Source organism: Pristiophorus japonicus, chromosome 13, assembly GCF_044704955.1.
Source record: "Pristiophorus japonicus isolate sPriJap1 chromosome 13, sPriJap1.hap1, whole genome shotgun sequence".
NCBI lineage: Eukaryota > Metazoa > Chordata > Chondrichthyes > Pristiophoridae > Pristiophorus > Pristiophorus japonicus.
The window spans coordinates 80,753,031-80,769,510 of record NC_091989.1 but is presented as its reverse complement, the minus strand read 5'-3'; the positions used below and the strand labels follow the sequence as shown (position 1 = coordinate 80,769,510).

General features: G+C 46.6%; 1 protein-coding gene across 1 annotated transcript in view; it reads left to right on the top strand.

Annotated features, from left to right (window-relative positions):
* Positions 1-16,480, top strand: part of LOC139278130 (dynein axonemal heavy chain 3-like) — a 485,560-nt gene that overhangs the window by 354,927 nt on the left and 114,153 nt on the right. Inside the window, exons 42-43 of the mRNA XM_070896786.1 lie at positions 6,288-6,470; positions 10,252-10,410. Of these exons, the coding sequence (XP_070752887.1) occupies positions 6,288-6,470; positions 10,252-10,410 (342 nt within the window). The remainder of the gene's footprint in view (positions 1-6,287; positions 6,471-10,251; positions 10,411-16,480) is intronic.

Below are 16,480 nucleotides of genomic sequence, written 5' to 3'. Positions count from 1 at the left end.
GATGGTGGGACTGACCTATCAAGAAAGACTGGATCAACTGGGCTTATATTCACTGGAGTTCAGAAGAATGAGAGGGGATCTTATAGAAACGTTTAAAATTCTGACGGGTTTAGACAGGTTAGATGCAGGAAGAATGTTCCCAATGTTAGGGAAGTCCAGGACCAGGGGTCACAGTCTAAGGATAAGGGGTAAGCCATTTAGGACCGAGATGAGGAGAAACTTCTTCACCCAGAGAGTGGTGAACCTGTGGAATTCTCTACCACAGAAAGTAGTTGAGGCCAATTCACAAAATATATTCAAAAGGGAGTTAGATGAATTCCTTACTACTCGGGGGTCAAGGGGTATGGCAAGAAAGCAGGAAGGGGGTACTGAAGTTGCATGTTCAGCCATGAACTCATTGAATGGCGGTGCAGGCGAGAAGGGCTGAATGGCCTACTCCTGCACCTATTTTCTATGTTTCTATGTTTCTATGTTTCAAGCATTTTCCCCACTACAGATGTTAAACTAACCGGCCTATAGTTACCTGCCTTTTGTCTACCCCCTTATTTAAACAGAGGCATTACATTAGCTGCTTTCCAATCCGCTGGTACCTCCCCAGAATCCAGAGAATTTTGGTAGATTATAACGAATGCATCGGCTATAACTTCCGCCATCTCTTTTAATACCCTGGGATGCATTTCATCAGGACCAGGGGACTTGTCTACCTTGAGTCCCATTAGCCTGCCCAGCACTAACCCCCTAGTAATAGTGATTGTCTCAAGGTCCTCCCTTCCCACATTCCTGTGACCAGCAATTTTTGGCATGGTTTTTGTGTCTTCCACTGTGAAGACCGAAGCAAAATAATTGTTTAAGGTCTCAGCCATTTCCACATTTCCCATTATTAAATCCCCCTTTTCATCTTCTAAGGGACCAACATTTACTTTAGTCACTCGTTTTATATATCTGTAAAAGCTTTTACTATCTGTTTTTAAGTTTTGCGCAAATTTACCTTTGTAATCTATCTTTCCTTTCTTTATTGCTGTTTTCATCATTCTTTGCTGTTGTTTAAAATTTTCCCAATCTTCTAGTTTCCCACTAACCTTGGCCACCTTATACGCATTGGTCTTTGATTTGATACTCTCCTTTATTTCCTTGGTTATCCACGGTTGGTTATCCCTTCTCTTACCACCCTTCTTTTTCACTGGAATATATATTTGTTGTGCACTATGAAAGAGCTCCTTAAAAGTCCTCCACTGTTCCTCAATTGTGCCACCGTTTAGTCTGTGTTTCCAGTCTACTTTAGCCAACTCTGCCCTCATCCCACTGTAGTCCCCTTTGTTTAAGCATAGTACGTTCGTTTCTGACACAACTTCCTCACCCTCAATCTGTATTACAAACTCAACCATACTGTGATCACTCATTCCGAGAGGATCTTTCACTCGGAGATCGTTTATTTTTCCTGTCTCATTACACAGGACCAGATCGAAGATAGCTTGCTCCCTTGTAGGTTCTGTAACATACTGTTCTAAGAAACAATTCCGTATGCATTCTATGAATTCCTCCTCCAGGCTACCCCATGCGATTTGAGTTGACGAATTGATATGTAGGTTACTTGCCCTCGAGGGCAAGTATATCCTTCCTTAGGTAATGAGACTAAAATTGTGCACGGTACTCCAGGTGTGATCTCACCAAAGCCGTATACAATTGCAGAAAGACTTCCTTACTCCTGTACTCCGACTCCCTTACAATCAAGGCCAACATGTCATTTGCCTCCCGAATTGCTTGCTGTACCTGCATTGGCTGATTACATATCAGCCTACGTGACTGGTTAGAGCTTTTAACTTTCCGGAAGTATTCGGGGACTGAGGGTCTAGTGAGAAGAGGGAACTGAAGGATATCCTTATTAAGCAGGAAATTGTGTGAGGGAAATTGATGGGATTGAAGGCCGATAAATCCCTGTGGCCTGATCGTCTGCATCCCAGAGTACGTAAGGAAGTGGCCCTAGAAATAGTGGATGCATTGGTGATCATTTTCCAACAGTCTATCGACTCGGGATCATTCCTATGGACTGGAGGGTAGCTAATGTAACACCACTTTTTAAAAAGGAAGGGAGAGAGAAAGCGGGTAATTATAGACCGGTTAGCCTGACATCAGTGGTGGGGAAAATGTTGGAATCAATTATTAAGGATGAAATAGCAACGCATTTGGAAAGCAGTGACAGGATCGGTCCAAGTCAGCATGGACTGATGAAGGAGAAATGATGCTTGACAAATCATCTGGAATTTTTTTGAAGATGTAACTAGTAGAGTGGTCAAGGGAGAACCAGTGGATGTGGTGTATTTGGACTTTCAAAAGGCTTTTGACAAGGTCCCACACAAGAGATTGGTGTGCAAAATCAAAGCACGTGGTATTGGGGGTAATATACTGACGTGGATAGAGAACTGGTTGGCAGACAGGAAGCAGAGCGTCGGGATAAATGGGTCCTTTTCAGAATGGCAGGCAGTGACGAGTAGAGCAAGGCTCAGTGCTGGGACCCCAGCTCTTTACAATATACATCAATGATTTGGATGAAAGAATTGAGTATAATATCTCCAAGTTTGCAGATGACACTAAACTGGGTGGCGATGTAAGCTGTGAGGGGGACGCTAAGAGGCTGGAGGGGGACGCTAAGAGGCTGCAGGGTGACTTGGACAGGTTAGGTGAGTGGGCAAATGCATGGCAGATGCAGTATAATGTGGATAAATGTGAGGTTATCCACTTTGGGGGCAAAAACGTGAAGACAGAATATTATCTGAATGGTGGCAGATTAGGAAAAGGGGAGGTGCAACAAGACCTGGGTGTCATGGTTCATCAGTCATTGAAAATTGGCATACAGGTACAGCAGGCGGTGAAGAAGGCAAATGGTATGTTGGCCTTCATAGCTAGGGGATTTGAGTATAGGAGCAGGGAGGTCTTACTGCAGTTGTACAGGGCCTTGGCGAGGCCTCACCTGGAATATTGTGTTCAGTTTTCGTCTCCTAATCTGAGGAAGGACATTCTTGCTATTGAGGGAGTGTAGTGAAGGTTCACCAGACTGATTCCCGGGATGGCTGGACTGACATATGAGGAGAGACTGGATCAACTGGGCCTTTATACATTGGGGTTTAGAAGGATGAGAGGGGATCTCATAGAAACATACAGGATTCTGACGGGACAGGACAGGTTAGATGCGGATAGATTGTTCCCGATGTTGGGGAAGTCCAGAACCAGGGGACACAGTCTAAGGATAAGGGGTAAGCCATTTAGGACTGAGATGAGGAGAAACTTCTTCACTCAGAGAGTTGTTAACCTGTGGAATTCCCTGCCGCAGAGAGTTGTTGATGCCAGTTCATTGGATATATTCAAGAGGGAGTTAGATATGGCCCTATTGGCTAAAGGGATCAAGGGGTATGGAGAGAAAGCAGGAAAGGGGTACTGAGGGAATGATCAGCCATGATCTTATCGAATGGTGGTGCAGGCTCGAAGGGCCAAATGGCCTACTCCTGCACCTATTTTCTATGTTTCTATGTTGACAGTGAGACATAAGTTTGTCTTTTAATTATGAGGAGAGTTGCTGCTGTTGTTTTTGAACTTTGCATTGAAGTTATTTTGAAGGCAAGCTTCTCAGTGATGCATTTTGTAATGCTCCTGTATCAAGATGGCCAGGATTTCTCCCATCACTGCTGGAGCCATTTCACCCTCTTGCAGGCTCCTGGCTTCCACAGACACTGCTCTCTGATACAGCAGTCTGACATGGAAGGCACTGGCTAAATGCAAATTCCTTTTTCCTTGGTGCAATGCTGAAAGATTAATTGACCGTCTCTGTACAGTTAGACACTGCCGATTCGAGAGTTCCACAAAATTCTTCCCTGGTTCCTGAACTGATCCTGTGGCACAGACATCCCACACAGCAGTCACCTCGGCTGTAATGGGCAGTGCCGCTGTCGTTCGTTGCGGAAATTCAGCGTCCCATCGAGCATAAGAACATAACATAAGAACATAAGAAATAGGAGCAGGAGTAGGCCATACGGCCCCTCGAGCCTACTCCGCCATTTAATACGATCATGGCTGATCCGATCATGGACTCAGATCCACTTCCCTGCCCGTTCCCCATAACCCCTTATTCCCTTATCGTTTAAGAAACTGTCTATTTCTGTCTTAAATTTATTCAATGTCCCAGCTTCCACAGCTCTCTGAGACAGCGACTTCTCTGAGACAAGAAAGTTCTCCTCATCTCAGTTTTAAATGGGCAGCCCCTTATTCTAAGATCATGCCCTCTAGTTCTAGTCTCCCCTATCCGTGGAAACATCCTCTCTGCATCCACCTTGTCAAGCTCCCTCATAATCTTATACGTTTCGATAAGATCACCTCTCATTCTTCTGAATTCCACTGAGTAGAGGCCCAAACTACTCAACCTTTCCTCATAAGTCAACCACCTCATCTCCAGAAACAACCTAGTGAACCATCTCTGAACTGCCTCCAGAGCAAGTATATCCTTTCGTAAATATGGAAACCAAAACTACACGCAGTATTCCAGGTGTGGCCTCACCAATACCCTGTATAACTGTAGCAAGACTTCCCTGCTTTTATACTCCATCCCCTTTGCAATCAAGGCCAAGATTCCATTGGCCTTCCTGATCACTTGCTGTATCTGCATACTAACCTTTTGTGTTTCATGCACAAGTACCCCCAGGTCCTGCTGTACTGCGGCACTTTGCAATCTTTCTCCATTTAAATAATAACTTGCTCTTTGATTTTTTTTCTGCCAAAGTGCATGACCTCACATTTTCCAACATTATACTCCATCTGCCAAATTTTTGCCCACTTACTTAGCCTGTCGATGTCCTTTTGCAGATTTTTTGTGTCCTCCTCACACATTGCTTTTCCTCCCATCTTTGTATTGTCAGCAAACTTGGCTACGGGATGAGTATGGGACAGATGGTATTGAGAACACCTGTGGACCAAGGTTCCCTGTCATTTATTTTTGTGGGTGCACGGCCCCTATAATGGGCTGCGTGTCCGGTTTAAATTCCTGCGCATGCGCAGTTTTTCCGATGTAATGCTGGCATGCAGCCTGCGGGGTGCTGCAGACAACTGCACAGCCACACAACTTAAAAGGAGCATTGTTGCGGGTATCTTTGGTTTGTTAACACCAAAGCGCACAAGCTACCTTATCAAACTCAAGGAATTCATTCCCCATGGGTGTTCCCTCTGTAAAGAAACAATCACCTTTCTCTTCCATGCCCTCCTTGTCCTTCCCCTTCTCTGTCATGTCAGCAGCAACCAGAACACACACTCCCCTAACGTAAGCTCACTAAAGGGACGGGGCTCATTGTTTGTGGAGCAGACATTATTCCGATCGCAATTGGGAGAAATACCAGATGGGCAGATTTGCGGTTAATGTTTGAGCACAAGAATGTGCTTATTTATTTTTGTTCTCAGGCTAATAAATATCTTAATTGGTATTTCAAACAACGTGTGGTCCTTCAGTGCTGCTCAGTTACAGACTAAGTGGAGAAGGTAGAGTCGTGATAATTACCGAAAGTGTTGGAGTACAGTGAGTGTTAAAGTTCCTTGGTCAGACTGCTCCACATAGCGGAAGGATGTATCAGCCCTCTGTTATTTCAATATTAGATTTCCTCGGTGTTGTAAATGAAAGTTCCGCCTCAGGCTTATACCCACAACGAAAATACAATGGATTGAGTGTCCATCTTCAGCACCTGAACAGTCGGTAAGCTGAGCGAACAGAAGCCTGCCCATTGGACAACACGTCTGATTTCTGCCCTTGTACCGGCTTCTGTGAGCGTGCAGCTTGAGGCAAGCGATAACTCTGATTCCACCAGCTAGTGTCAACCGCAACACAAAGAAATACAGTCAAAGTTCATGGCTTCGGTTTCCAAATCCTTTATTATGCACGGTGAGCTGTAAGGATACAAAATAAAGCACACAACTAGATTTCTTGTAGAACACCATCAGGAACGATACAATAATCCAATCCAAGAACAATTCGATAAAGCAGCAAAAAAGAGAAATTACTTAATGTGAACCCTCCAGAACCACAGTTAACAGGGGTTTGATTCCTAACCTAACAATATAATGAAACGGTTAACCAAACTATGGTGTCTCCCAGGGACCATCACAGCCCCGTTGAGTGGAAGTCTAGCAGGTCCTATAACGGATGGCTAGCTGTTCGATTAGATTACCGTCCATGGGGTCAAGATGCAGATAAATAGAGCAGCATTGTGTTGCCGCCCAGGTGTCTGAATATTCCCTTTGCTGTATTCAATCAGATTGCAGTAATGCAGCAGGAACTGACTGGGCTGAAGCCTTTGTTACTGGAGCGAGACCAGGAGACGGAGGAGCTGCTGAACATCATCGCCGACGAGACGCTGGAGGTGGAAGTTGTGAAGCGGGTGGTGGAAGCGGATGAGGCGATAGCAGACAGTGCTGCACAGAAAGCTCGTGCGATTAAGGTGAATGGGTTTAAACGCTGCAGCCGCCTACCTTATCTCAAAGGCAAGGAGCTGCAGCCAATACAAGGGCACTCTTCAAACATAACCCATCAGCTGACAGGACCTGGCATTTAGACCAGGGAAGTACAAGGGTCGAGGAAGCAAATTACAGCTGCTGCGGGTAATTCGACACACCAGAGTATTTTATTGCAGATATTTGCTCAACGTGAATGTGTATTCAATTAGTAAAAATTAACACTAGCTCGATCCTGGGAAATACATTTTTAGGTTCCTATATTCCGTGATATTTGCTTGCAGACTGCAGGAATAGAGCATGGTGGTGGGGGATTCTATAATCAGGGTACGGACACCATTCTTTGCCGTCATGACCTGGAGACCCGAAGGGTGCGTTGTCTTCCTGATGCCAGAATGAAGGACAACATGGGAACAACATCTGGAACGGGGGGGTGAGCGGTCGTGTTGGAAGCAACGACCGTGGATAGAAATACATTTGAGGTCTTGCAGAGGGGGTTTAATGGAGTCAGGCAGTAGAATGGAACCAATTCTCCAGGTTGATAATCTCCAGGTTGCTTCCCGTGCTGCACACCGAACAGGTTAGAGAGAGGATGATTAGGATTGTCAATGTATGGCTGCAGGGCTGGTGCACAATGGGTGGGCTCACGTTCTTGGGCTGTTCGAGTGATTTCTGGAACAGGGGAAAGGCTGATCAAAAGGGGCAGGCTCCACCGGAACCAGAATGACACCAGTGTCCTTGCAGAGAAGGCAGACAGAGCAGTGGGGAGGGTTTAAACTAAAGGGAAAGGAAAGGACAAAGTCTAAGTTTGAACCTTGAGAGAGTAGGGTTAGAGGATGCAGGGTGGGAGGAGGCTCGTGTGGAGCATAAACTCCAGTCTAGACCACTTGGGCCAAATAGCCCGCTTTTGTGTTGTAAATTCGATGTAACTCTTTGTCAGGGTAGGACTAATAAATCTGTTGGACTAGAAACAGAAGGCTTATCTGAAATAAATAGTGAGAAAATATTATCAGAGGAGAAAGGGCGATGAGGCAGTGAGGGATAAAAACTGTTAGGGGGCAAGCGATAGCAAAACAATTAAACATTAAAAACAAGAAATAGAATAGAGGCGAACGTTACAGAAAATAGAGTCAGAATTGAGAAGTATGGATGCAAGTGCTGTTGCTGCATAAAGTATTCAAAATAATACTAGGCAGTTATAACCTTTAAAAACTATTGACAAATATGGCTTAGACTACTTGTTATAGCATTTTCAGGAGCGAGTGTGTGTGTGGGATAGCAGTGTTAGTAAATGATTGCTTCACAGTGCTAGAATACAAGGATGTCCTGGACGTTATGTTAAGATGGAGAAGGTAAGAAACAGGAAAGGGAATGGGGAACTTGTTGATGTGCATTACAGGCCACCAAAGGGTGGATGAGAAGGAGATGGAGAATTGTGGACAGTGCAGAGAAATACACAAAACAACAGAGCAATCTTAATATTGGATGATTTACGATATTCCAGGATCGAGTGGAATATAAGTAATGCACTTGGTCAAAGAGGACAAGACCTCAGAATGTACCCAGGACTGCCTCCTAGATCAGTGAGGTTCCAATCAATAGAGAAAGGAATATTGTTTGAATTAGTTCTGGGAAATGAAATGGGGTAAATAATTGATGTGAGAGTAGGAGAACAGTTGGAAAACAGAATAGAAAAGAATGATGAAGAGCTGTAGATAAGGGTGCTAGACTACAAAAAGATAATGTTCAGCAAGATAGAAAGGGATCTGGTCCAAATTAACTGGGCAGCAAAGTGAGCAAACACATCGACAGATCAGCAGTCGACAAATCTTTTACATCCGTCCAATGTACTGGATGAGCAGAAATTTGCTCCATCTAGATATTGGGAAGACCGGAGCCATTGCTACCCGCCATTGGTCCCCGCCACAAACTCTGTTCCCTAACCACTGACTCCATCCCTTTCCCTGGCAACTGTCCAAGGCTGAACCAGACTGTTCGCAACCTTGATGTCATACTTGACCCCGAGGTAAGCTTCTGAGCACATATCCACTCCATCACCAAGACCACCTATTTCCACCTCCGTACCATCGCCTGTCTCCGCCCCTGCCTCAGCTCATTTGCTGCTGAAACCCTCATCCATGCCTTTGCTACCTCTAGACTTGACTATTCCAACATACTCTTGGCTGGCCTCCCATTTTCTACCCAACGTAAACTTGAGGTCATCCAAAACTCGGGTTGCCCATGTCCTAACTCACAACAAGTCCCACTCACCCATCACCCCTGTACTCGCTGACCTACATTGGCTCCCGGTTTGGCAATGCCTCAATTTCAAAATTCTCATCCTTATTTTCAAATCCCTCCATGCCCTCGCCCCTCCCTATCTCTGTAACCTCCTCCAGTCCCACAACCCCCTGAGATATCTGCGCAACATATGGGTGTGAAATTGAGAGCAATTTTCGGGCCCAACTTGCGGGTTGTGTCCAAGGAGGACATTGCAGGCCCTGATGTTTGCAACAATTGGCAGGGACAGACCGTGAGCTGGATGCTGTGCCTGTGCTGGTCTCTCAGTGACTGCAGCTCTTCACCTGGCATTGAGCCCTTGCTGAGCAAAGCTGTGTTATACAAGATGGTGCTTTTGTTGGCTGCACCTGTGAGGTTAATCAAAGTTTCCAGGTTCCTGGTTCGCTACCTACATTTGTTCATGTATTTATGCTGAATTGCAAAACTGCAAATTGATTTGTTTTTATTTGAAACCCGGTGAGTTTAATATTCCCTATTTATGACTGCATGCCACCTGCAAAATGCAACTCGGCTGAATATATAAACCTTGAGTAAATTATTGTGATGGCTTCTTTTCTAACGTTGTTCCTGAAACAATAAATTATATAAAGGCCAAAAAACAACTGTGATCTCACCATATTTTGTTAAAATCAATCTTAAACTTTGTAAAGAGATGTTAATAACTTGAGATTCTCAGTTAATTATTCCCAGCAACACCACTCCCCGAAAACTGCAGGACCACTTTATCTTCACTAAAATTAAAATGCTGCGCACACTGACTGCAGGAGATCGCAGGGTTTTACGTAACCACAACACATGTAGTCCATGTACCTGTTGGCGCTGGGAACCCCTGCTGGACTATATCTCCAATGAGCTTTGATTGACTCAGTTCCACAGGATCTGTTGACACACAGAGTGACTGGGGAAGTCGTGACTACTCTCTGTTCTATAATCCGCCAACATGACCCCCTCCCCCTCCAATCGCAATGTGTTTAACACACGGCACAGGAATCGAAAGAGATCGCCTCAACTTTAAAACGAACATACGAACAATGGCGGACAGGTAAAGACTCTCTTGTCCATCGAGCCTGTCCCACACAATTGCGATACCCCGTGTATCACAACATAGACACTCCACCCCACCCCAAACCATGTGATCTCCTGGGCGAGGCTAAAAAACAGATAAAAGCCCAGGCCAATTTAGGAAAAAAAATCTGGGAAATTCTTCTCCGGCCCATCTAGACGATCGAAGCTAGTCGAGGAGATCACTCTGGCCATTAAATTCCCTGCAGCACCTACCTTCTGCAAGAGGTGATCTTCGCCTCAGCCAGGAACAAATCCAGCTTTTGCTTGAAGGGATTCAGTGACAAATGTTTCCGTTTGATTGTTGTAATGAAAATGGTGCAAACATGCCGCTTGACGTCACTGTATTTGGGTCAGCCTCGCGTCCTCTCCCAGTCACTGGGTAACTGTGTGGTTCTTCTGCAGGTTGAGTGTGAGCAGAAGCTGAGTGTGGCCATGCCAGCTCTCAACGCTGCCATAGTGGCTCTCGACACGCTGAAGGCCAGCGATATCACGCTGCTGAAGACCATGCAGAGTCCTCCATCCGGGGTCCGCCTAACGCTCGCTGCCATTTGCATATTGAAGGTATCGCACAAAGAACAGAGCCTGTTGTTCACTGAGAAAGGCAGTGTGGCCCATCCTCACAAACTGCAGTTCCTTTTAAACAGCTGGCGTGCTAGCTCTTCATGTTGGGGAATGTTTGCACTCTTCACATTTGCACCGTGTTAACTTTCAGTACGGTAGATGCGATTGATTTTTCTTGTTAAAACCGTGGAAAGAATGAGTTGTACCATTTTAGATTTTCAAGAAAAATACACTCTGTTCCAACACTCTGTCCCGCAGAGCGGTACGACGCAGGTACCTGCCTGTAGTTCCCCACACCATGCCTTCCTGATCTGAACCGGGTGGCCCAGAAGGGGGGGGGGGGGGCAGGAGAATGCTCCAACTTACCATGTCAATCGTCAAAGCTGTGGCTCAGTGGGTGACACTCTCGCCTCTGAGTCAGAAGGCTGTGGGTTCAAATCCCACTCCAGGAACTTGAGCACATAAATCTAGGCTGACACTCCAGTGCAGTACTGAGGGAGTGCTGCACTGTCAGAGGTGCCGTCTTTCGGATGAGACGTTAAACTGATGCCCCGTCTGTTCTCTCAGATGGATGTAAAAGAAAAGCAGGGGAGTTCTCCCCGGTGTCCTGGCCAATATTTATTCCTCAATCAACATAACAAAAAAACAGATTATCTGGTCATTATCACATTACTGTTTGTGGGAGCTTGCTGTGCGCAAATTGGCTGCCGCGTTTCCCACATTACAACAGTGACTACACTCCAAAAGTACTTCATTAGCTGTAAAGCGCCTGAAGATGTCCGGTGGTCAAGAAAGGCGCTATATAAATGCAAGTCTTTTTTGTTTTACACACATCATCAAGATTATGTACACATTTTAAAATTTATATCCGGCTACGAAAGCTCAGTTTATCGGCCGTCCATGTTCACACCTCAGCCTTCAGTATGTCAGCCTTGCTGACTAATTGGAGAGCAAAATATCACTGTCTCTCTCACTGTCCCAGACCCTCCCGCAGAAGAGAAAGAAAACCAAGCCCACCCCTGATCCGCCCTGACATTCTGTGTGCCAAGGATTGGCTCGCCTTGCTGCCAATCAAAGTTACAGCCTTGAATGAAATGCTGCCCTTCCCTTCCCCCGAGAAAGAAGCACGTTCAGCTCAGCCCCCTGCTGGGGCACATTGAATGGAAGCCATTCTACCATCGGGGCTCAACCTGCTATGGAATGTGTCCAATCAATTCCCATTGTCTCAGAGAGCTGACGTAACAAAAAAACATACATAATCTGATGGCTGTTCCATCTGGGTTTCTACCTATTCAGCCTCATCAGCATTGTGCATCTCTGGGAGTTAACCTTATGTACACTGAACCTGGCCCGAATTACATTAAATGGATTAAATGTAATATAGCTTCAAGGCCAAAGAGGTAAAAGTTCCAAAATGTTGCACAGTCCAAAACAAAAGAGATTTGCACAGCGAATGTGTATCTGACCATCCAATGTGGGAAATGTGACATTGTGTTGCCGCCTACATGCATACATCTACACCAATCCTATATCGGATGAATTTACTTCCTTCCTGAGCCTCCTTTACCCTGCTGTCCATGTTTGAGATGAAAGGAGATAAGTTGTTGATCTATCATTGGGATGTGGGAAAATCTGCATTTATTGGCCATTCCCGGTTGTCCTGCAATCCTCTCGGTGAAGGTGCTCCGATGAAGCTATTAGGTCAGGAATTCCAGGATTCTGGCCGAGCAACAAAGGAACATAGGAACAGGAGTGGGCCATTCAGCCCATTGGGTCCAGTCTCACAGCTATGACCTTCATGATCCGGCCACCAGAGTGGTGGTCCTATCCAACAACTCTTGGTGCTGGACATTGAAGACAATCCAGCTTTCATGGTTATCTTTCTAGTGCCAGCCAGAATTCCATTCCATGGAGCATTTGAACTCAAGGTCTCTAGGTTGCTTCTCCAGTATCAGTTCCACACCCTATTATTTCTCTGGCTGGTCCTGTGAGGCCTCTGCTGACCCGCTCACGTTGCGTGGTACGATATGGTGAGTCAAGTTGAGCAATCGGACTTCATTTTCTGCAGCACTGCTGTAAGCAGATTGCTATTACTTTTTTTGAGCTAGCAAATGTAAAATATTTTATGAGCAGTTATCAAAATGACACTTGAATTAAAACAAGCATCCATGAAAAATATAAGGAAAATAAATCTGGTTTTACACAAAATCCTATAAGCCAAAAGTGTATGATTAGATAAATCAGATAATTATACAGTGCTCAATTTTCCCCAGTGCCGTTTTTTTGTGTATTTCAAGAGTTATGCCCATGTTTTTTGACCCCGACGATATTGGAGCGTGGGCAGACACAGCAGGAGTGGTGAGAGACTGTGGAGGGATGTGATGGGGCCCAGGGGAGGCGTGAGTTCGGGCCCAGGGGCAGCACGGGCCAGCCCACACTGTGATCTGTGTGCGCACTAGGTCCATGCAGCAGAGCAGCTCTCCACTCATCATGGGTAACCCTTGCCACTGGACCGAGACCTAGCTCTGTCAAGCCCGTGTGGTGGCTGGTGTGCAACGGTCACCACATGTTAAAAAAATCCACACACAGGCATCTTCCACCCTTCACGATGTAGTTCAGGACCTGGAATATTAGGTCCTTCATTGAAACACCTGTGAACTCATCCCTTTTTGGCGTGGAAGCAAGTCATCCTCGTTTCGAGGGACCGCCTATGACGATGATGATTACTTTTTTTGAGCTGGCAAATGTAAAATATTTTATGAGCTAGTTAACAAAATGATATTTGAATTAAATAAGCATCCATGAAAAATATAAGGAAAATAAATCTGGTTTTACACAAAATCGAATAGGCCAAAAGTGTATGATTAGATAAATCAGTTAATTATACAGGGCTCAATTTTCCCCAATGCTGTTTTTTGGCGTATTACAGGAGTTAGGTCTGTTTTTTTTAGCCCCGACTACTCCAAAAAAAAAATAACTTGCCAGTTTCCCCGTTCTATTTTTTGAAACTGGCGCCGCGCAGCCTGTCCTTTAGCTTTGGGGGGCGGAGCCTAATGTCTGCACTGAAAAAAGGATGCTTCCCACCCTCTTCTGCGCATGCGCGAAAAAAAAGGACGTTTTTGACGTGACTGCTATGGACGGGCATGCCCAGTACAGCTCCCGGTCTGCATTTAAAGAGCCAGTTGTGTGTGTGAGAACTTTCATTCTCATTGGAAAATCGGAGCTGCAATACAAGGACCAAGAATGTCTCACAGGATGAAATGGAGGCACTGGTTACTGTAACTGAGGCCAGATGGCACGAGCTGGACACCAGCAGAGGTCACATAAAAATTTCACCAAAGGAAATTAAGAAACGCTGGAACCAATTTGCAGGAGATTACTGTGCAATGGTGACCACCCCGAGGTCTGGAGGCCAGTGCTAAAAGAAGTGGCAGGACCTTGGTCAACTAGTTAGTGTAAGTAATATTTTCATTTATTCACTGGAATTGTAGTTGTAAATGTGACCATCTGTATGTCCCACCCAGCAGAAAGACACCCTCTCTAAAAAGTTATATTTTCATCTTTGCAGAGGAAGGTGGCACACAACAAAAGAGAGAGAACGCGAACAGGAGGAGGCCTGAAAAATCTGCACCCACTGACATCCTTGGAAGACAGGGTTGCTGCTTTGATGGGTCCTGCCTGGAGAAAAGCAACCAGCACTGCACAAGCTGGGCACACTCGAGGGAGAGGGTAAGTCCTGCAAATTCCACAGTCTGGCTTTGCTAAATGTTAGGTACTGCGCGGGCTAGCCACGCTTCGGTTCCTGGGGATGTCTCCATCAGCTACGCTTCGATTGATGCAATGTTTATCATTCACTGTGGTCCTTCAAATCAGCCTGTGTGAGCCTACTCATGCCACCCTGCCCCCTCCTCTGCTGCTAACCATTTGACTGTTCTGTTATATTTTGCAGAACTTGAGGCCAACCCTGATGAGGCTGAAGCCAATGCAGAAGAAGATACAGACGCGGACGAACCTGACGAGGAGAACATCTTCCAATCCCATCTTCCAGACCAAGAGCATGGGGGTGAGGGGGAGGGGCAGGGGGAAGGGGATAATGAAGTCCCCACTGTTGTACTCACTTTGGAGGAGGTGCAGGTACCGCCCATTGACATGCCAGCCCCTTACCTGAGTGGTACGAATGTTGTTGGGACATTCCATGGTTTTGCACAGTCCAAGGCTGCGGGTCCCAGTGGGATGCAGCGAGCCACACCCAGGGTGAGGAGGGGAAGAAGAGCTCGACAGCGCTCGCCTGAGGTGCAGGATGTAACAGATGTGGTTCAGATGATGGCAATGAGTGCGGAGAGCATTGACCTTACGCGATCACTCCTGGACACCATCAGTGGGGTGGGTGATGAGGTATCGGGACAGTCGGGAGAAGTAACAACACTATCACGAGAAATGGGATCACTGTCGGCGAACATGAGGGAGGGAATGTCGCAGGTAGCTGATACAATGTCGGTGAACATGAGGGAGGGAATGTTGCAGGCAGCTGATACAATGTCGGTGAACATGAGGGAGGGAATGTTGCAGGCAGCTGATACAATGTCGGTGAACATGAGGGAGGGAATGTCGCAGGTAGCTGATACAATGTCGGTGAACATGAGGGAGGGAATGTTGCAGGCAGCTGATACAATGTCGGTGAACATGAGGGAGGGAATGTTGCAGGCAGCTGATACAATGTCGGTGAACATGAGGGAGGGAATGTCACAGGTAGCTGATACAATGTCGGTGAACATGAGGGAGGGAATGTCGCAGGTAGCTGATACAATGTCGGTGAACATGAGGGAGGGAATGTTGCAGGCAGCTGATACAATGTCGGTGAACATGAGGGAGGGAATGTCACAGGTAGCTGATACAATGTCGGTGAACATGAGGGAGGGAATGTTGCAGGCAGCTGATACAATGTCGGTGAACATGAGGGAGGGAATGTCACAGGTAGCTGATACAATGTCGGTGAACATGAGGGAGGGAATGTTGCAGGCAGCTGATACAATGTCGGTGAACATGAGGGAGGGAATGTTGCAGGCAGCTGATACAATGTCGGTGAACATGAGGGAGGGAATGTTGCAGGCAGCTGATACAATGTCGGTGAACATGAGGGAGGGAATGTTGCAGGCAGCTGATACGCTGTCAGGACACATGAGGGAGGGAATGTTGGAGTCAGCTGCTGCAAAAAGGGAACAAGCTCAGACTCCGCGCCCATTGACAGAATCAACTGCAATCTCCAGACCAGCCTCAGAAGAGGCCCAAGCCGGGCCCTCCACATTACCGCCTGCGCCACCCCCTCCCCCCCCACCCCATCAAGAAGAAGTGCGCATTACCCGAGATGCTCGAAAGAATAAGCTTGGTACCAACCCGAGAAACGCTGCGCCACTGCCTGCTGGCAGGGGTGGAGTCAACAAGACCCAGCGCAGCAGGCGGTCTTAGATTAAGGTGGAGGCGAGATGGGTGCAGCCTTTCTTTGTTGCTGTTATTGTTGTTGTTCTCCCCAACCTGCGTGAGAACACGAGCAGCAGGCCTGGGCCATAAAAGGAGTGGAGTGCGGCGCCTAGGAGCAGCGCGAGTTGCAACGGCAATGAAGAGTGACATCATCAAGGTCCAGGTTGGTGATTGGAGCGTGAGCAGATACTGCAGGAGCGGCGAGAGACAGTGGAGGGATGTGATCGGGGCCCAGGGGAGGCGTGAGTTCGGGGCCAGGGGCCCAGGGGCAGCACGGGCCAGCCCACACTGCACTGTGTGTGCACTAGGTCTGTGCAGCAGAGCAGGTCTCCAGTCGTCTTGGTTAACCCTTGCCACTGGACCAAGACCTAGCTCTGTCCAACCCGTGTGGTGGCTGGTGTGCAACGGTCACCGCACGTTAAAAAAATCCACGCACAGGCATCTTCCACCCTTCAACATGTAGTTCAGGACCTGGAATATTAGGTCCTTCATTGAAACATCTGTGAACTCATCCCTTTTTGGCCTGGAAGCAAGTCATCCTCGTTTCGAGGGACTGCCTATGATGATGATGATGATATTATTTATGTTACTG